The sequence below is a fragment of the Echinops telfairi genome, unplaced genomic scaffold (assembly GCF_000313985.2).
Source record: "Echinops telfairi isolate 266 unplaced genomic scaffold, ASM31398v2 ScPeMD7_3533;HRSCAF=4204_0, whole genome shotgun sequence".
Taxonomy (NCBI): domain Eukaryota; kingdom Metazoa; phylum Chordata; class Mammalia; order Afrosoricida; family Tenrecidae; genus Echinops; species Echinops telfairi.
The window spans coordinates 62,501,896-62,524,235 of record NW_022107431.1 but is presented as its reverse complement, the minus strand read 5'-3'; the positions used below and the strand labels follow the sequence as shown (position 1 = coordinate 62,524,235).

Genomic DNA, 22,340 nt, shown 5'->3' with positions numbered 1-22,340 from the left:
CTCTGAGGGACAAAGATAAAGGCTTTCTACTCCAGTTACCATCTTGGAAGCCCACAGGAGTAGTTCTGCCCTGCCCTGTAGGGTCTCCATGAGGCAGAATCCACTCAATGGCTGTGAGTTTGGTCTTAGTGGAGTCTGATAGACACTGTGGGATTTAGGAATGAAGAGATTCCAGAGAAGGTATGGTAGAGGGAGAAGGTTTGTAGGACCCTGAACACTGCCAATCAAAACAGTCACTTGGTGAGCTATCTGTTACTTGTCTGGGGGGAGATATGGATCAATTATAATATATGAATTCATATTTTTGCTATATCAAAAAAGACTTGATACTCATCATTCATCTCCAAAAGCCATGGGGAAGAAGTCACCTAGAACATAAATAGCGTGCTTAAGATCTAAGTTGATTTACTTTGTCACCTATACACAGATCACAACTGGAGTAGCTCTCGGTAGAAAAGCCTATGGGAAGGGTTGAGATGCCTCCCATCCCCCCAAAAAGAGAACCTTGGGTGATGATTGCAATGACCCCATGACAGTAAGAATTGGTGCAATCAGCATTGAACACTTACTGTGCTAATTACTTTGAATGGCTTCTCTCCTTTAATTCTTGCTACCACCCTGTGAAGGTGGTATTGCTTTCCTTCTATAGCTGAGGTTCATAGACTCAGTAACTTGCTCAATGTCCCATCGATAGTAAAACCCAATCTTTTTGTCAATGCAGTACATGCTTTAAACCGTTTTCCACCATGCTCTATTTGGATATTCAGACATGCTTTTGATATGAAGCCATCTGATTGACATGAGCTTCCTTTCATATTAGAAACATGGAGCCATAAACATTTGTGATTCCTTATTAAACATGGAGGAGCAAAAGGGTTTTTATATATCTTTAAAAAATGTTTAATGGTATTTTGTTTTTCAGAATAATTCTTTCTAGCTGCAGATTGCTCCTCTGTTCGCGTGGTCAGTGATGGCTCAGGCCTGGTCATTTATGGGAGCGGTGGGGATCTCTAGACTTCCAGAGACAGGTCTCTTGCAGCTGTGAGACAGTTATGGAGTTGCCCACCATCTGGAGGATGGTTGGGGCATTCACTGAAGTTGAAGGACTGGACTTGGTTTCCAGCTATAGAAAAAAATTAATGGTGGGGAAGTACAGTATTATGACATTTCCTTCCCAATTACAAAACCCTCCCAAGGGGAGTTAAAAGGAAATAAAACTGGGGCAGGGGTAGAGAGCTGAGTGTAAGCAAAATATATCTTGTGGGATTTCTGCCAGTCTCCAAAGGATGTTGCTGCTCAGTGCCAGAAGCAGCATTTTCCAGCAAATTCTTGGTAATATTTCAACCACATGTTTTGAGTCCAAGGTAATTGGTAGATTGTATCATCTGGAGTCATTAAGAGTGAAATAGTGTGAGTGAATTAAGCTAATGTTAACTTGCTTACACTGCACCCATTAGAAATTTGCTTCACAACCCCTATCTCTCAAACAAACTTGGGCCAGCCATCTTCATGGGCAGTTCTTCTGTTCTCAGAGTAAGGATCTATTCAACTCTTCCATTTTACATGCCTAGTATCCCTTGCTGACACTGGGAAATAGCCCACAGAAATGAATACCATCTGCACTGTCATCTTCAATTGCTGACAAAAACAATCGTAACCACATGCTCCAAAATATGTTTTCATATGTAAGACTAGAATCACTCACTGTGCCCCTTGTCTCAAGGCGGGTGAGTGCTCGGCAGGCCTGTGGGCCAAGGGAAGGAAGATGGTATAGTTGTGCCCTGAGGTGGGAGAAAGACCCGGCTTTCTACTCCAGTAAAGAGTTGCAGTCTCAGAAATTCCCAGGCATAGCTCTGCCTCTCCTGTAAGGTCGCTATGAGTCAGTGGTCACTCAATGGCAGTGAGCTTGAGTTTTGGTTTGTCTTGGTTTGGGAGGTGCTTAAAGTGGTGCAGGGCATCCTTATTCCACATCTGTGATCTGGCAATCTCTGAGCCATGGTGGCGCTGTGGGGTAGGCATTGGGCTGCTCACCAAAAGGTTGGTGGTTCAAACCCACTATTTGCTCTGAGAAAGAAAGAGGTGGCTAACTGTTCCAGTAAAGATGTACTATCTTGGAAAGCCTAAGGAATAGCTCTCGTCTGCCCTGAAGGGTCACTATGAGTCCGAATCAACTTGATGGCAGTGGCTTTGGTGTTTGGGGTGTTGTTTGATTTGGGTGCACCGTTCTGGGCACTGCTAGTCTCTAAGCTGTATGCAGTGGCCCTTACACACCTGCCTGAGTGCTTTTTAAGATGCTTCTTAGACCTGAAGTGGAGCAGGAGGCTTGGCTAGCGGTTTGAGGTAAAATGACAACAAAGGCTAGTTTCTTTAGTGTAAGGATGAAAATCCAATCAAGTGATTATTTTAAGAATCATTCAAATAGACCACATCATATAATTCATCCAGACTCCTTTCTGATCCCTAGGTTCCCCCTGAAGCCCTAGTAACTAGGCGTAAAGATCACGTGTGGCTGCCTGACCATTGCTAAAATAGTGATGGCTGCCTCCATCAGCACCTTCTCTAACCTCGTGGTCTCGCCAGATTACCAACACTAACCTGACCTCACACCTGTGTGGACACGTTGTTTCCCATCATAGCTTCTCCTTTGGGTCCGTGAGGTTCTGTAATCTCCATGCTAACCACCTTCCGTCCACCTGGCACACTGGCAAGGACACAGCATTGGGCCTTTCAACCACTAGAACAAATTTTTTTTAATTGACCATTGCAGAATTGTGGAGTGTTTTTACATTGATCTTTTGCTAATGCAGTTAGCACTGTTTTGCCTGTATGACTTAACAAATCCTTGAATCATAAAAAAAAAAAATATGTGTGCCACGGCAACTGGCTTCTTCCACCCAGCATAGTGTTTTCAGTGACCACCCATGTTGTGGTGTATATCCGTACTTAATTTCTTTCTATTGCCAAATAGTAAACCCACCAATAACTCATTGTCTGTATCTATCATATTTTGCTGATTTGTTCATCAGTGGGTGTTACTGGTTTGGGGTGTCATTGATGTCAGGGACCCTGGATGCTTTTCATATTCTCCACAGAGCATCGCATTATGTCTTATCTGTCATAGGTCATCACACACATGTCAGTACTTCCTCCCCATGCGGTGAGTCCTGTAATTCTGAGTGTATATCTTGCATGCTAAAGGTTGGTAACAGGATAGTTTATAATACCATTTCTTCTGGTTCTAAGTTTATGACTAAATGGCCCATTTTCTATCTTTAGGCTCCAGATGGCACGGAATTTCAGTCAGTCAGAACAAATGAAAACAAACACCAAGGAAAAGATGGTATGTTGGACCGATTCTCTTGTATTTTCCCATTTATTACAATAACAAACAGATACAACCTTTAAAAGTACTCATCCTCAATTCTAGTAAACAAATTATATTAAAATGCGAAGGTGAATGACGTGGATCATTACATGGTGCTGATTGTACAGTGGGCCCTCGATTTTTAACGTGTGGAGGTCTCTAACGTTGTGGCATCCATATACATATTCATATCTTCTGTGGGTGTTTTCCCTGTGCCAGATACTATGCAGAGCGGCTTACCTGATTTGATAAACTCAAGAGCTCAGCATGGCGGGACTTTGTGTTCAATATCTAATTTTGCTGTAACAGAAATACCACAAGTAGATGACTTCAACAAACAGAAATCTGTATTCTCAGAGTTTATGAGGCTAGCAGTCCAAATTTAGAGTGCAGAACTTTAGGGCCCTGGGAGGAGGCGCCCTTATCATCCCTCCTTCCCCATCTCTGCTCTGGCTGTCTGCTTGTTTGATCTCTTTGCTGCCTCAGAACAGATGGACTCCAAATACAGGCCACACAAATCGGCCACATTAATGTAACAAAGACAGCCATGGCTGATCATCTCGGGCACGGAGGTTAGGATTTACAGCATCTTTTCCTAAGGACACAATTCAATCCATAAAGTACTTGCTGTTCTTAAACCATTTTATGGATGAGAGAACTGAGGCTCAGAGACATGAAACCACTTTCTCCCGGCCACCCTTCTAGTAGGCAGGGCCTGAGTTTCAGTTTGAACACTCTACACCATAATCTCTAGCTAGGAGGAATTGATCTTTCATTATTTCATGTTTATTACTAGCATCTTTTTCCTTAATTTTAAAGAAGTTATGCATTTTATCTACATGTCAGTCTGTAACTTTCTTTTATAACAAATGTCATTATTCAAGTGTACATTTCAATGGATTTGAGAACATTGTTCTCAAACTCAATTCATGAAAGGATTGCTTTTCAGAGGTTTCTTGCATAATTGATTGCAATTCGCCTTTTATTTATGCTTGTCTATATTTGTGGTTTCAGAAATGAATTTGAAATTCAAAGCACAGATGAAAATAAATATGAAGATTTTATTAGTATTTTATCAGAAATAATTTATATAGATGTTTTCATTTGTCTATTGAAAGGAAAAACATACTAAATTAAAATTTTAAAGTTAATCTTTAATGTAATATTATTATTTTTTAATTGTGACTAAGGTAGTCTGTGCCTGCTAGATTCCAGTTCAGGGACTTCATCATTTTTTCTTGATGAGATTTGGGAGATCTGGCGATTGGAGGAGCCATTGCTATCAGTAATATTGTGTTTGGATTGGGATTTGTGCGAAAAGGAAACTTGGGTAAACTGTGGAGGACAGAGAGGTGTTCCCAACCTTCCTGTCAAATCGTGTGTTAGTCTAAGATTGCATGGCTCACACTAGACTCTTTGGGTATTCAGTATCGCTGTTTTTCCTTTTGTATTTTTCTTAGACCTTCTGTCCCACATCTCTGGCTTTCAAGTAAACATATCTATATCTATGTCTGTTGTTAGCTGCTGTTGAACCATCCTGGACTCATTACGTCCTGGACTTGTTACAGTGGAAATGCTGCTTGGTATCCTGCACCATCCCATCGGTGATATGGCAAACCATTATGATCCCTAGGATTTTCATTGGCTGATTTTTCAGTAGGAGATTGCCAGGCCTTTTCCCTAGTCTGTCGTAGTCTAGAAGCTCCACTGAAGCCTGTTCAGCGTTAGAGCAGCACAACAGGTGGATGGTGACTTTTCACATGGTACCACTGGCCAGGACTAGACCAGGTCTTCTGCCTGGAAGGCAAAAACTCTCCCACAGAACCACCATGGCCTCCCATGTAGCTTTGTATAATAAATATTGTATATACTCGAGTATAAGCCAACCCGAATATTAGCCGAGGCACCTAATTTTACCACAAAAACTGCATTAAAAATGTGCCGAAAAACTCACCTTAAATACAAGTATATATGGCAGGCATGTAAATATGTGTGCATTTGGACATACACACATTGGTAGTTGCTGTTGGGTGCCTTCCAGTATATTCTGACTCACAGTGACCTTGTAAGACAGGATAGTCCTGCCACATAGGGTTTACAAGACTATAGTCTTTAGGGAAGCAGATTGCCAGAATTCTCCTATGTAACAGCTGGTGGATTTGAAGCCCCAACTTTGTTTAGCAGCTACGCTGTAAACCACTAAGCTACTTGGACTCCTTCATAGACACATGGGCATGCCTCTATATTTATATCACTATAAGCCCTTGCTGCTTACTATTATTCTATAGAAGTTTCTTTCGCTGTACGTTTTCAATCTGGATGAAATTATTGGTGATTTCCCCTAGATTTAAAAATGAGCAACCATTTATGTGGTGAGTAAACTAGATGAGCCAGCACCAGCCTGCTAGTGAGCTGGGTCATGAGGGGAGATGAATCTCCGTGCCAATGTCAATATGCTACTCTACCAGCTTTGAGGGAAGAGTGGCAATTACTAAATAGATCTTGAAGAAAACATGTCCATCCTTGGTGGTTTCCTTTGGGGCCAGAGATGACCAATGCAGGCCAGGTAAACAAACAGAAGTTCTGGAGGGCAAGTTCATGATGTGTGTGCTTTCCAGCATCGCTTGTAGCAAGCGAGTGAAATGTGACAAACTGCCACCTGATTTACATCTGCTTTTGCTGGAATGTTGTGAAGTGGGCACAGAGCCTTAAATCACTATAACAAGAGTGTCTATGTAAAACCAGCCAACTCACAGAGTATTTACTGCTGCACCTGTCTGGGCAGTGCCATGGTCTCCTGCCAGCCAGTGAATTAACCAGTGCTATGCAAACATGGGAAGGTGCAGAATAAAGGGCAGGGAAAACAGGGCCTGGAGTTCCAAACTGAGAGGCCTTCTGCTTAGACTCTAAAGGCCTGGGTAACATGGTCTATTTTCAGTCATTTTTCCCATATGCATTTTTCTCCAAATCTAATTAAAAATACTTTTTCGAAATGAAAAATATCTATGTATCCTCACATGTCAAAGCAAGCCAGTATTAAATACCAATTTTAACTTTTTATCACACTGTACAGGTGCAGTGTTTATACACTTAATAATAATAATGCTCAAATAAACTTTGTTTTAAATTCAAAACTTTTTTTGTGGATTGGGTGAAGAGTTACAGAGCAGATAACCAGTTTTACAGTCAGCAATTGGTTCCCATTCAATTTTATCTGATTCCTTGCAATTTCCTCCATTTTTTCCTTCTGTATTAATCCTTTTGCACTTTGTCCATCAGTAAATGCTCATCTGGTCAGTTGTTCTAAGGTGTGTACAGCTCATTAGTGTTATTGCTCCTTTACGGTTTTATGGGCCTCCCCGTTGTCTGACAGATTTTAGGGCCAAAGTATTGAACAATGCAGGAAGCATCAAAAGAAGGAATACATATAGTTATAGAACCAAAAAGAATTTGTTGACATTCACCCATCTCGGGAGTTAGCATAGAATGAAGGAACTGATGGTATGGAAGGAAGAAGTCCAAGCTGTATTGAAGGCATTAGAGAAAAAGCAAGGGTCCATGAATTGATCGAGTATCGATTGCAATGTTTCAGTAAACACTGAAAGCACTCACTCATCTATGCCAAAACTTGGGAAGATAATTGTCAGCCCAACCAACTAGAAGAGATTCATGTTTGTGCCCATTCTAAAGAAAAGTGAGCTAAGAAAATTCAAAAAGTATCAAACAATATTATTAATATCATACACAAAGAAAAATTGGCTGAAGATAATTCCAACACTGTGGGTGTAGTAAATGGACAAGGAACTTCCAGCAGTTCAAGCTGTGGTCACTAGAGACTGTGGAACTTGGAATATCATTGGTGATGTCAGGTGGATGTTGGCAGCAAGTGAAGAATATGAGAAAATGTTTGCTTATGTTGTACTGAATATGCAAAGGTATTTGATTACCATATATACTCATGTATAAGCCAACCCAAATATCAGCCGCGGCACCTAATTTTAGCACAAAAACTGCATAAGAAATGTGCTGAAAAACTCAGCTCATACATGAGTATATATGGTATGTGGATAAGAAATTAGGAATAACATTGCAGAGAATGTAAATTTCAGAGCATCTCATTGTGCTTTTGTGAAGACCAAGTGTCATTCCAAACAGAACAAAGGAATATTGAGTTGTGTAAAATCAGGAAAGATGTGGATCAAGGTTTTATCCTTCCTCCATATTTATTCAATCTGTATGCTGAGCAAATCATCCATGGAATCGGACAGGTGCGGGATACGGCATCAGGGGTGAAGGAAGACCTTACCAACCTGTGATGTGCAGATAATACCACTCTGTTTGCTGAAGGCGAAGAGAACTCGAAGCACGTATTGATGAAGACCAAATATCCTAGCTTTCAGTACGGATTACACCGCAAATTAAAACAAAATTCTTCCCAACTGGACCAAGAGGCAACCTCATAATAAATAAAGGGGTGACCTTGTCAAGGCTTTCATTTCACTTAGAGCCGCAACGACACTTACGGAAGCAGCAGTCAAATGAAAAGACACCGAGCATTGGGGATATCGGCTGCAAAAGTCCTTTTTAGCATGTTAAAAAGCAAAGATGTTTGAGGACGCAGGTGTGCACCTAACCCAAATCATACATTCTTATGAAAGTTGATACGCTTCTAAAGCAAAACCAGAGAAATATGCTTAGAAGAAGTGCCATCAGCATGCTGTTCGTAGAGTATTTTGTTCATTTATCAGGAGCGAGGACTTCCTGGGGAAGGCCATCATGCTCTGTCAAGTAGATGGTCAGTGGGGAAGAGGCAGGCCTTCACCACGGTAGGCGGACCCAGTGGCTGTCACAGTGGGCTTGCCATAGGGTCAGCGTACATTAAAGTAGAGGCCCTGGTGGGGTAGTGGTTACACATTGGGTTACTAACCACAAGGTTGCTATTGGAAACCACTAGCCATACCATAAGGGAAAGACAAGACTCCTGTAAAGAGTTTCCATCGTAGAAACCCATAAGGTCAGTTCTACCCTGCTTTATTGGGTCTTTATGAGTCGAAACAACTCGGTGACAATGAGGCGGTTTTTTGTTTTGAGTTATGAGTTAAAACCTAATTACTGAGATTTAACAACAGCATTGTTCCTGTGTAGCTGCTGCGGTGAGTTAGCCCCAACTCTTGGCAACCCCTGCCGAATGGGACCTGCTGTGATTCATGGCATTTTCATTGACTAACTTTGGGAATTAGATCACCAAACCTTTCTTTCTAGTCTCTTTTAATCTGAAAGCTCTGCTCAAATTGGATCAACATTATAGAAATCTGTGCACTCTTTGCTGACAGATAGGGAATAATACTGTGTTTGATGTGTGTTGGTTGAGAACAAACCTGGAACATAAAAGATCTGAAAATTTAGCCTTAAATTTAGAATTGACTTAGGTTAGTGTTATTTGTTTTCGTAGCTTTGAAATGCCACCTAGAGCAGCTACAGAACTTGCAGGGTCCAGTGCAAATTGAAATTACAGGGCTACTTGCTCTCATTCAAAACAGTGGCACCCGAGCGTGAACCCACCTGTAGAGGCCTAGGAGACTGCACAGGTGGCATGCCCAGGAAGTACAGGTGTCTCGGTACCACACCAGACTGTTGAATGGGAGTGAACATTTACAGTTGCTTCTTAATATTTATTTCATTAAACGGATGTTTTAGTTTTTTTCACCTAGATGAGTCTAAGGTAAGGTGACCAGATTTTAGCATTGGTAAAGCGGGACACCATTGATAAAACTTATATCCTGGTGAAAAAGCCACATGGCAGCCGAAAATTGTATACCCCAGCTTGTTGTGCCTTCTTTCCAAAAATTGGGACTTTTTAAAAATGCCACAGGCCGCGGGAAAAATTGTTAAAAATCAGGACTGTCCGGCCCAAAGTGGGACGTCTGGTCACCTTAGTCTAAGGATGATATATTTCTGAGGCAATAGTGTTTGAAATCCTGCCCCTCCCCGTCTTGTTACTTTGTTGCGGTTGTTGATAGCTCCAGTCAGTCCCCAGAATGAAACATTGCCGGGCCCTGCACCATTCTCACAATTGTCCTTAGATTTGTTGGATTGTTGCAGCCACTGTGTCCGCCCATCTCATCGGGGAGCTTCCTCTTTTTCACCGCCCCTCTACTTTACGGAGCGTGATGTCCTTCTCCAGGGACTGGTCTCTCCTGACCACATCTCTGAAGTATGTGAGACAAAGTCTCCGTGTTCTCGTCTCTAAGAAGCCTTATGACTGTCCTTCTTACAAGGCAGTTCCATGTGAGCAGTGACTAATCGCTCCATCTGAGTTCCTCCTGCAGCGCGGAGTTTCTCTCCACGGATTAATAGTCAGCAAAGAGAAAACGTCAATAATCCCTGTTATAGGCTCCAGACTTTTTCAAATCAGAATTACATTAAAATCTAAAAATTCACTAAGTATTGAACGTATAAGTATTTTCTTGGGAGGACTTTTGAATTTCAGCTCTTTCCTAGATGATTGACAAAAACAAACCAACTAAAAGAACAAAAAGTAAGTCAAATTTATTTTACCCTGGTCAAAATATGTGTAATTTATTGAGGTCAACTCAGGTATAAGACCTTCTGGCTCTTGTACCAGGTACCTCTAAGCCTGAGCTCCACAGCGATACGTTTTTGGCAGTAATTCTTGTTTTGGAATTTTCACGATGGTGGGTATGTGGTGTTTCGTAAAGGAAATGGCAGGTGTGGGTCAGCTTTTCTCTAGGAATCTGTTCATCTCTGAGGAAATGGAATGCCATAGCATTAGTTCTAGGAGGGATTGTGTCTAACCACCTCCTATTCCATTTTTGTGTTTAACTCTTCAGAATGACTATCATAATAAAATTCAGTTTCCTTATTCTTTATGGGGATTTTTCATTAAGAATTTGATATCCTCCGGCAATGTTTGGGAATTGGATTTTAAGAATTGTGATTACCAAGATTCCTCAATTGAACTATTGACTCACATGCTTCTTTCTTGCCTCCTCACTTTTCCCGTGACTTTTCAGATTCCATAAATACGCCTTTTTCCCCTTTATAATAACAGTAATAACTCCCTGAGGAGCTTTGGTGGTGCAGTGGGTGAGCAGTTGCCTGCTGACTGAGAGGCTGTTGGGTCAGACTCATCCCGCTGTATACTGCAGGGCAACTATCTGGTGATCCGCCTCTGTCAGCTTGACAACCGCGAGAACTCGATGGGCCACTACGATTCTGAGTTAGAATGGACTTGACAACAGGAACTATTGCCCAGAGAAAAGAGTATTCATCTCTCAGGTTTTCACTGAGTCTACGAGTTGAAAGGAAATGCACACGTATCATAGATGGCTTTGATCTCTCTCTCTCTCCCTCACCCCAGACCAAGCATCTCTGCTTGTGGCTGAACAGGAGCCGCAGCCACTGGGGCCCGAGGAAGCACGTGGGTCGGAAACAGACATCAACTTGGAGATTTCGTTTGCAGAGCAAGCCCTCCTTCAGAAAGAGAGCACAAGAGACCGGACTCAGAAGAGCAAGGGGGATGCGACCCAGTTACTGGTACGTAGCTTCCTGTTTAGATGTCACTAGGCCGTGTCATATTGGTCACCAGCTTTTTATCTTGAAATTTGATAATATGTCAGTGCTGGATAAGTTGATAAGAGAATAATAGCACAAACATCAGTGCACTTTTCACCTAGAACAATCCAACTATTGTTTATGTTGTATGGCTTTCCTATCCTGTATCTATACATGTGTTGTGTTCCTAGGGACAGTTACACTTATTATTATGATGTTACAGCTTAAGAAAGGCATGCAAAGTACTACTTACGACGTTGAATGCTAGTATAATAACTATATTTAATGTACAGACAGGTTGTGATTTCTCCAATTGTCACAATATTGTCTCATATCGCTTCCCCCTTTCCTGGCTCTGACCTGGTATCCACTCAAGGATGATATGTTGCATTGAGTTGCATTGCATTGGCTTCTTTGAATCTTGGTCAGCCCCTCTACTTTTTCTATTCTTTAATATTCTTGACCAGTCCAAACCAGCTTTCTGAATTTGTCTGATTGTTGCCTCCTGACTTGTTGAAGGTTAAACACTCTTGGTCAAAACGACTTCATAGATGACACTTTGGTGCATGGTGTCTGATCGTCCCAGAATTGGTGATGAAGTTTGAGCACTTGGTTAAGATGATGTCTATCAGAGCTCCCTATTAAAAATATACTTTTTTGGGTCTATCTGCAATTAATACTAATCTGTGGGATCATACTAGAAATTTGTATGAAGGCCCTATTTGCCAATAATAACCTGTCACTTGATTTTTTTTCAATTGTGTTTTCTTAATTTTATTCTTCCTACATTTATTGGCTGGCATTCTTCTATAATAACTGCTTTTCATTCTGTCTCTGTTTTTGTTTCTGAATATCGTTACAGGCGAATGAATCATTTATTTTTATTATTAATTTTAGATGTTCATATTTGCCCCCATTCAACAGAAGCTTTGTTATTCTTAAGGAATTCAGTGAACCACGTGTCAAAAGTTCCATTCTTTTACGTCATGCTTTGCTTTGTTGCAAAGGATGTCTGAGACTGCTGTGCATTTTTCTCATCAGACTTGGAGGAATGGTTTGTAATGGAGTTACTATTCCCTTTAGGGGAAAATTATATTTAGAAATCAAGCTCTGTGTATTGTTATTGCTACTGAGTACTATGGACTTAAGATTGGGTAAGCATTGGACTGCTAACCACAAGGTTGCCTGTTCAAACCCACCAGATTCTTCTGAGGGAAAAACACGAGGAAAGCTGCTTCCATAAAGAAAGTTTTGGGAATAAGGTGGCCATGAGTTAGAATCTATTCCATGGTAGTGGAAAATGAGGAATTGCAAACATATAAATATTTTTCTAAATAAATAGTAAAAAAATTAAATTAAGAAAGTATGATGACTATTTATTTAGAAAAATATTTATATGTTTGCAATTCCTCATTTCCCACTACCATGGAATAGATATGTCAGTGGTTTGTTGTATATTTTTGCTTGGTTTGGCTCTGTCTTGTTTTTGTTCATGTTATTATCTCCGCAGGTCTGTCTAAATAAGATAGGCTGGATGAACAATCTGGAGGAGAAAACAATGAGACCGATAGTTCCAGGGGGGGCATGGGATAGGGAGAGGTGGGGGGAAAGGAAGGGGTGTTAACCAACCCAGGGACAAGGGAACAACAAGTGATCCAACTTGGTGGTGAGGTGGGTGTGGGAGGCCTGGTAGGGCATGATCAAGGGTAATGTAACCAAGAGAAATTCCTGAAACCCTGGTGGGGTGACTGAACATGTTAGTGGGACAGGAGGAAAGTCAAGGGAAATAGAGGAAAGAGCTGGGAGGCAAAGGGGATTTATAGAGGTCTAGATAAAGACATGTATGTATGCAAATATATTTATATATGAGGATGGGGAAGTTGATCTATGTGCATACATTTATTGGTTTAGTATTAAGGTAGTGGAAGGACATTGGGCCTCCACTCAAGTACTCCCTCAATGCAAGAATACTTTCTTCTATTAAATTGGCATTATGTGATGCTCACCTTCCCGACACAACTGCTGAAGACAAAGCGGGTAAATAAGCAAATGTGAAGAAAGCAGATGGTGCCCGGCTATCAAGAGATACAGCGTCTGGGGTCTTAAAAGCTTGAAGGTAAACAAGTGGTCATTTAGCCCAGAAGCAACAAAGCCCACATGGAAGAACACACCAGCCTGTGTGATCGTAAGGTGCCGAAGGGATCAATTATCAGGCATCAAAGAACTAAAAGTCATATCATTGTGTGCTCACCTCCATGATATGATCACTGAAGACAAATGGGTGCATAAGCAAATGTGGCGAAGAAAGCTGATGTTGCTCGGCTATCAAAAGTTATAGCGTCTGGGGTCTTAAAGGATTGAAGGCAAACAAGCGGCCATCTAGTTCAAAAGCAACACAGCCCACATGGAAGAAGCACACCAGCCTGTTCGATCATGAGGTGTCAAAGGGAACTGGTAGAAGGCATCATCAGAACAAAAAAATCTTACCATAGTGAATGAGGGGGGTAGTGCAGAGTGAAAACCCAAAGCCCATTAGTAGGCCACTGGAGATCCCCTTGCAGAGAGGTTTTGAGGAGGAGACGAGCCAGTCAGGGTGTGATGTAAAAACGATGAGAAATACAACTTTCCTCTAGTTCCTAAATGCTTTCTCCCACCCCCCGCCCCCTACTATCATGTTCCTAATTCTACCTTGCAAGTCTGGCTAGACCAGAGGATGTACACTGGTACACATAGGAACTGGAAATCCAGGGAGTCCAGGGCAGATGATCCCTTCAGGACCAGTGGTGTGAGGTGATACTGGGAGTATAGAGGGAGAGTAGGTAGGAAAGGGGGAACCTATTACAAGGATCTACACGTGACCTTCTCCTTGGGGGACAGACAGCAGAGAGGTTGGTGAGGGGAGACGTCAGACAGGGCAAGATATGACAAATAATAATTTATAAATTATCAAGGGCTCATGAGGGAGGGGGGAGTGGGGAGAGAGGGGAAAAATGAGGACCTAATGCCGGGGGCTTAAGTGGAGAGGAAATGTTTTGAGAATGATGAGGGCAATGAATGTACAAATGTGCTTTACACATCGATGTATGTATGGATTGTGATAAGAGTTGTATGAGCCCCTAATAAAACGATTAAAAAAAAAGTATGATGAACCTTCAAATACTCCTCACATATCTCAGCATTTATTAAGCCATGACCCACCCTGAAATCTCCATGACCCCAGCCTCTTCCCCATTCTGTTACTTTAAAGCACATTTCTGAATTGTATTTCATCATCCATAAATATTTCAGCAATTATTTCTACAAAGATAAGAAGAGAATTTTAAAAAATATGTGGGCATTATTCTTTTTGTACCTTAAAATACTAAATTTGCATATTCATCTGTGTTCAAATTTTATTGTGTCATGAGTTTTTTTATACAGTTAGTCTGTATCAGGATTCAAACAAGGTCCAAGGATTATAATTAGCTAATTTGTCAAAAACGTTTCTTTAAAAAACAGTGAAATACAAACCCTGAAAATTTTAAACATTGCGACAGTCTTGGTTACCTGGAAAAGCATTCATCCTGAGGAAATGACCGTGAACGAAGTACCCTAATAAAATCACATTTTACACATGGAAAATCTTAGGTAAGAATCGGATTTTCCAGAAGGTGATATGAAGAAGCAATTGGCCAGTTAAGAGTAGCTTCTGCTGCTTTGTAGGTTGATGTTAGAGTGATTTGATCAGTTAGAAAATGTCAAGTTCATCATCACTGCTACGGAGCACTTCTCACACGGCGAGTTTATGAAAGAGGAGAGCGGTCACAGGGCGCTCCCTGACTGATTGACGGCAACACAGGAAAACCAGTGATGTGGTTCATCGATTGTTTGAAATTTTCATTTTGTGTTTCTGAAACAAAACTACTTTTTCAGGAGATAAAAGGGTTTTTCTTTTGCTGAAATGGCACTGCTTTCCTTTCGCCAACAAACTGAGCCATCCAGCCTACTAGCTAAACAAAAATGACAGAGAAGTTCATAAATATTTAAACTTGCTGCTATGAATTAAACATTGGGATAAAAGAACAAACTCCTCTCATTAAGGACAGTGTTGAAATAAATAAATAAGTAAAGCTCATGACATACATTGCTAGGTAAATCAAATGTTTGAACTAATAGTATTTCAGGTTTCTCTAAACATTTACCTTGGCTAATGCTTAAAACAATTGTATTACATGTTTGCTTTATTAGATAAAAACAGTTATTTTAATGAAATCTTTTTTAAAAACATGGCTGATAAATAATATTCCACCTATCAGAAAACAAAGCAATTATCCAAACCATGACAATAGGCACGAGGAAAACAAGATGAATTTGTATGATTTGGAGCTTTAAAGCGCCGTAGTAATCATAGGTAATGAGGTGAAGGAACATCAAGACAATGCCACCAACCCCTGTGTTCACATCCAAAGAAGAGTTTGTCGTCATTTGCTGACCAGAACAGGACAGGGCACCCGCGGTGTGTCAGGCTTGTAGTACAATAGGCCTACAGAGGCGCTAAGACATGGCTTCTTCTGTGATGGACAGATTGAGTCCCTCACAGACTCTTGATGAGCCTAGATTTTTCCCAGTCTGATGTGTAATATACTGGGGAAAATGCATTGGAACAAAGTGGGCACCGAACGTAGGGTTCAGAACATCTGAATGTGCATTCATGTTTGTTGGTACTGCATGGTCATAGTCAAGCCTCACATCTTTATGATACCTCAGTTTCCCTGTCCAGAATGTGAAAATTATTCTTACCCCACTGGGACTTTAGGAGGCTTTAAAGAGCATTGATCAAATATAAATTTTAGCCTTGCTGGTTTGTCTTAACTTGTCATGATATTTAGAATGGAAAGAAAACTGTCAATATCGGCAGTGTGACTTTTCACTATGACAGGATCAAAGTGTTCTCAGTGTGATCTTGAAATTATTTATTTTTAAAAATTATTTTTTAAACATTTTTATGAAAAAATGACAATAAAACAACAATATTTGCGCATTTAATATGTACCATTTGGCCTTCACCACAGCTTACAAGGTAGGTTTTGTTCTTCATACCATTTTACAGATTTAAAGGCTGAGGTGCCGAAGGCAGTTTAGTTTCCCCAAAGTCGCACAGTGATGTAGCCAGGGTTGGCTCCCCGTGGTCTGCTCCACATTCCTCACGCTCTCTGATGGTGCCACGGAAGCCTTTAGCACCTATGCGTAGGCTACATACATTTTTAATGATCTCTGTGGCGGTTTTGTTAAATGTTCTCATAAGGGAAAATGTATCTAGTACAAGAATAAGACTAACCTTTTTCACCTGTAATAAATTTGAAAGTTCTCTGCTGGAAGTAGGTTTCCCTGAGAGGAATTAGCCATTGAAGCTGTGTTTAAGGGTTTTTCTAGGACAGTGACTCTCGAAGGTTTTCGTTTCAGAAGCCGTCTTGCTGTTAAAAATGTTCAGAAACCTACTCATCAGTACTATATTTGGAGTTAAAATTGAGAAGCTTAAAATATTTACCAATCCCTGTAAACTCACGATAATTCAGCTTACATAAATAGGATTTTAATAGAAAATATGTGTACTTTTAAAAGCATTTTTGAGACAGGAGCTATGGTTTTATCTTAGAGCAACTGTCTGGGTTTAAAAATTAACTGGATGTTCATATCTGCTCCTACATTCATATTCCTTTGGGTAACTCCATGTAAACTCCTGAGAAAATAAGTGTGAAAAAGACAACTAATGTCAAATAATGATTATTAAATCATTTTTTAAATTGTTTTATTAGGGGCTCATACAACTCTTATCACAATCCATATATACATCAATTGTGTAAAGCACATTTGTGCATTCATTGCCCTCATCATTCTCAAAACATCCACTCTCCACCCAAGCCTCTCCACCCAGCTCCTCATTTTTCCCCTCCCTCCCCGCTTCCCCCTCCCTTATCAAGCCTTGATAATTTAGGAATTATTATTTTGTCATATCTTGCACTGTCAGACGTTTCCCTTCACCCACTTTTCTGTTGTCCGTCCCCCAGGGAGGAGGTCACATGTAGATCCTTGTAATCGGTTCCCCCTCTCCAACCCACCCTCCCTTCGCCCTCCCAGTATCTCCACTCACACCACTGGTCCTGAAGGGATCATCTGCCCTGGATTCCCTGTATTTCCAGTTCCTGCCTGTTCCAGTGTACATCCTCTGGTCTAGCCAGACTTGTAAGTTAGAATTGGGATCATGATAGTTGGGGAGGGGGTGTGGAGGAAGCATTTAGGAAGTAGAGGAAAGTTGTGTATTTTTGACCTGGGGGACGCTCTGAAAAGGTCTTGGGTACCACCTGAATGGTCCCTTGACCACAGCGTGCGTTCTGCTGCTCCGGGATATGCTTCTTGCACCAGTCTATGGTCCAGGAAGGGTAAACGGTAGGGTGCCAAGTCAGCAAAGCAAAGAAAGTAAAAGGAATCATTTGAATATCCTTGGCCATTGAATGAAATTAGGAAGCCAAGAGATGTCATCTTGACAGCATGATTTATATCACATTCCCAGAGAATGGCCCTTGTTTTAGTAGTTTGACTGTTATTTATATTGTTGTTGTCTGTTGCCAGTAAGTGGGTTCTGATTCGTAGTGACCCTGTGTACAACAGGATGAAACTCTGCGGTCCGTGCCATCCTCGGTTGTTCTGGCATTCGAGCCCATCATTACAGCTGTGCCAATCCATCTTGTCAAGCGCCTTCTGCATTTCTTCTGTCCCTTCTCTGCGCCAAACATGATGTCTTTCTCCAGGGACTGGTCTCTCCTGAAAACATGTCCACAGCATGTGAGACGCAGTCCGGCCATCCTTGTCTGTAAGGAGAATTTGTGTTACTTGCGTCTAGCCCTTTGTGACTTTTTCTTGTATCTTTAATGTAAAAAAAAAGTTTGAATGGGTATTAGGTGGTATTTGAACAAGTCAAATAACAGCAACAACAAAAATTACTGCTACTTAAAAAAAAAAGGTATTTTCCCTTTTCTCTGAGCTAGGAAACAGACCAGTAACTGATCCCAAAGCAAGTCTCTACGGCCGGGTAGAGGTAGAGTTGCTGTCTATCTTTTTTTTTTAAATCATTTTATTAGGGGCTCATACAACTCTTATCATAATCCATACACACATCAATTGTGTAAAGCGCATTTGTACATTCATTGCCCTCATCATTCTCAAAACATTTCCTCTCCACTTAAGCTTCCAGCATTAGGTCCTCATTTTTCCCCTCCCTCCCCGCTCCCCCCTCCCTCATGAGCCCTTGATAGTTTATAAATTGTTATTTTGTCATATCTTGCCCTGTCCGACATCTCCCTTCACCCACTTTTCTGTTGTCTGTCCCCCAGGGAGGAGGTCACATGTAGATCCTTGTAATCGGTTCCCTCTTTCCAACCCATTCTCCCTCTATCCTCCTAGTATCACCACTCACACCACTGGTCCTGAAGGGATCATCTGCCCTGGATTCCCTGTATTTCCAGTTCCTATCTGTACCAGTGTACATCCTCTGGTCTAGCCAGACTTGCAAGGTAGAATTCGAGTCATGGTAGTGGGAGTGGGGAGGAAACATTTAGGAACTAGAGGAAAGTTGTATTTTTCATCGTTGCTACATCGCACCCTGACTGGCTCATCTTCTCCCCGAGACCACTCTGCAAGGGGATCTCCAGTGGTCTACTAATGGGCTTTGGGTCTCCACTCCGCACTCCCCCCATCATTCACTATGGTAAGATTTTTTGTTCTGATGCTGCCTGATACCTGATCCCTTCGACACCTCGTGATCGAATAGGCTGGTGTGCTTCTTCCATGTGGGCTTTGTTGTTTTTGAGCTTGATGGCTGCTTGCTTACCTTCAAGCCTTTAAGACCCCAGATGCTATACTTTTTGATAGCCGGGCACCATCAGCTTTCTTCACCACATTTGCTTATGCACCGGGCTGTCTATCTTTACCAAATCAGACTGTGTCTTCTTCCTTCTGTGGAGCTTTCCAGTGGTGGACCTTTTAGTTAGCAGATGAGCTCTCCATCATTGTGTCCTCCAAAAAGAGAAAATCAGAACTCATTGTCAGTGAGTCAATTTTGACTCATAAGAACCTTTCCTAGGGTTTGTGAGACTTGATATCTTTTAGAGAACAGAAAAAGGCCTCGGTTTTTTCCTTCAAGGGGCTGATGAGTTTGAACCAGTGACCTTGTGGTTAGTGGCACACTGATCCAACAGAACCACCAGCGCTCATAGGTTTTCTCTTTTCATTCTCCCTCCCTGCCTCATCATGGCCAACACTTGTGCCTGTGTGTGTGTATGAGATAGGAGATAGAAGAAGAAAGGAAACAGAAAGGTTTTCCATTGTAATTAACATAAGGCTCCATGTGGAGGTGGAGGTGGAAAGCAGTGAAAGATCAAAACATACCCTGAGGGTGCTCTAGACTCCATCATCTTCCCGCAGAATTACAGATGTCTCTTGAAAGGGGAAAGGGTCTCTTTTATTACACACTATACAGCAGTGGGAGGTTGTGGTGCACCCAGTGGAGAGACTGCGTGGAAGGAGCCCCAGCAAGTTCTGGGTTTTATCCTGATGTTGCCACTTTTTTGTCCTGGCTCCTGATCGGCTCTCCAAATCTCAGTCTATCTGCTCAGTGGTGACAGTAGTAACAGCAGTCACACGAAAATGCTTGGCAAGTACTTCACAGCAGCTCTCTGAAGTACATGGTCTTGTCTTCATCTCCCTGTTTGACAGAGGAAAGGTTAGACACACATCTAAAGTCATATGGCTAGTAAGCAACTCCATGACTAGTGGGGATTCTTTCTGGCTCTGAAGTCCTTGCTATTACTCCTCTCCCTTATACAGTCTTCCTATACCCACCTTTTGGGTTTCCTTAACCATTGAAAGGCTGTATAACAGGTGTCCTCAAACTTTTTAAACAGGGGGCCAGTTCACCGTCCCTTAGACCGTTGGAGCGCCGGACTATAGTTTAAAAAAAAAACCTGAACAAATTCCTATGCACACTGCTCATATCCTATTTTGAAGTAAAAAAACAAACAGGCCCCAAACACCCAGTGGGCCTGGATAAATGTCCTCGGCGGGCTGCATGTGGCCCGCGGGCCGTAGTTTGAGGACCCCTGCTATATAATATATGTAGCCAGGAGTCCTGGTAACACAGTAGTTTAGTGCTTCGCTGCTAACTGAAAGCTGGACGTTCAAATGTTCCTTTAGAAAGATTATAACGACATCTCCCTTTAGCCACTTTTGTGTTGTCTGGCCTCCAGGGAGGGGATTATATGGAGATCCTTGTGGTTGGTTCTCCCTTTCCACCACACCCTCCCTCCACTCTATGGAGTCAAAGCCTCATCTTTCTTCCATGGTGTGGCTGGTCATTTCCAACTGCTTCTCTTGTAGTTATCAGCCTAATACATAATCCACCATGTCACCAGAGCTCCTTTTATTTTACTTTATTTTAATTTTTTATTGAGACCATTTTACTGGGGGCTCCTACAGCTGTTATAACACTCCATGCATAGATTGTATCAAGCATATTTGTATATATGTTGCCATCATCATTTTCTAAACATTTACTTTCTCCATGAGTTGCAGTCTGCCAGAAGGCAATGTGTTGGTTGGTTTATTTACGTGAAAGGCGCCTGGCCCCTTTGACCGATTCATTCCTGGCTACGATTTTTTTCTTCTTCCCCTTCTATTACTTCCTCATCCTCTTCATCCTCCTTCCTCTTGGCGCATGCCCTACTCTTAATCTTCTTTATTTTGTGAAGATCAGTTAACTAGGTTGTGCTGTTTTGTTTACCCCTCCTTTGAGCTTATTGTTTCTCTTGTCCTCTGAGCGTAGTCTTCCCGATACAGGTTTGGGTTCCTTGGCTACAGGACTTCAGATGCCAACTGTTACACCCCCCCACAAGTTTGAGGATCGATCCCCATTGTGGCAGAAATGCCCTTCATTCTGATTTGAGGAATTCTGCTGTGGAATTCTTGGCCATGAATTCTGTCACTTTTTTCTATCGTTACGTGTTGTTGTTTCTTCCATTTCCTTTCATGATAGAACACGTGAGGATCCGGCACCATCAACCTTTGTTATCTGAGTGATGTTTGTCTTAGAGTTTCAGATTGCCAAAGGACAAAACGGGCACCACAAAGATGGGTGACCTGGCTCCCCAGGACATGAAGAAAGTCTGTTGCTTTGCGCTGGTGGAGCTCACTGCCTTCTCTGACGTGCTGGGTATCGAATTGAAACAAGAAAAAGCTGTGAAAATCAAAACAAAAGGTAATCTCCACACGAAAACTAGACTCATTTCTAATGGAGAAAGGTTGTACTTGGCTTTTGTTAATATTCTTGGAAGAGAAAAACATCTACAAAATAAACCAGCCTTTGAAACAGCTGTATCTCTGGCTGAAAACATCGGTTTTTAGAATTTTGTCACAGCCCCACAGACAGTACAAAAGAAAAGGCTGATCAAATAATGTGATTCCGGTGGAAGCACATTCCGAGTCCAGGAATCTCAGCTCACATGCGTTCTCGTTTGAAAGGCATCTAATTAAAAAGAGGTGGTTAATGCATCCACTCATTTCCACAATACCATATATACTCGAGTATAAGCTGACCCAAATATCAGCCGAGGCACCTAATTTTACCACAAAAACTGCATTAAAAATGTGCTGAAAAACTCGGCATATACAGGCGTATATAAGGTAAGTAAGATTCTCTCTTTTTTTAAGTTCTTGAAAAATGACTTTCCTATGTTGATCCTGAATGATTACTGCTCTTATTCTGCTGAAGGAAAGTTCATCTAACGGGTCGTTAGTAATCTTTCCCTCTGTCCATTTACGTTCAGCTGTGAGCTCTTCACCAAGATCTTCTTCACTCTCTTAAGATCAGCTACCGTACATGATACCACTGACCGGTAAGCTACATCGGTGTAGTTTTCCATAAGCAGCTCCCTTTCCCTAGTATCTAAACAGAATTCATCTTTTATAATATGCAGAAAAAGACAGCCACCATCTGACGTGGGTTTGTTTTCTTTTTCCCTTAGACTTTAGTGCCCCTGGAACTCGATAAGGTTCTATTAACAAAGCCTTACTGTTGAGGAATCTCTGTCCTCTTGTTTAACCTTAAAGGTATCTCCTTAAAGAGAAACCAAGAAAGAGGATGATTGAGTTGCTATGGTAACCTTAGCAGAGATAAGTGCTCACCTGATTTATGTTTTAGAGGTGATTTCTCTGTAGGTCTGAGGGCTACTATCCCCTCAGGTTGTCTGTTCCATGCTGGGTCCCAAAGGGTCTCTTTCTCTGCCCAGTTCCTCTGAGCATTTTAAGTTGAGACTTGGGATGGTGAATTTACGAGTTTACTAGTGCTTTTGATTTTCCACTGTCCATTATG

At 41.6% G+C, this 22,340-nt stretch overlaps 1 protein-coding gene across 1 annotated transcript in view; it reads left to right on the top strand.

Moving 5' to 3' along the window:
• The window catches only part of ARHGAP18 (Rho GTPase activating protein 18), a 140,679-nt gene that overhangs the window by 83,509 nt on the left and 34,830 nt on the right, over window positions 1-22,340 (top strand). The window contains exons 4-6 of the mRNA XM_004702222.3: window positions 3,277-3,340; window positions 10,746-10,921; window positions 21,062-21,227. Coding sequence (XP_004702279.1) covers window positions 3,277-3,340; window positions 10,746-10,921; window positions 21,062-21,227 — 406 coding nt within the window. The remainder of the gene's footprint in view (window positions 1-3,276; window positions 3,341-10,745; window positions 10,922-21,061; window positions 21,228-22,340) is intronic.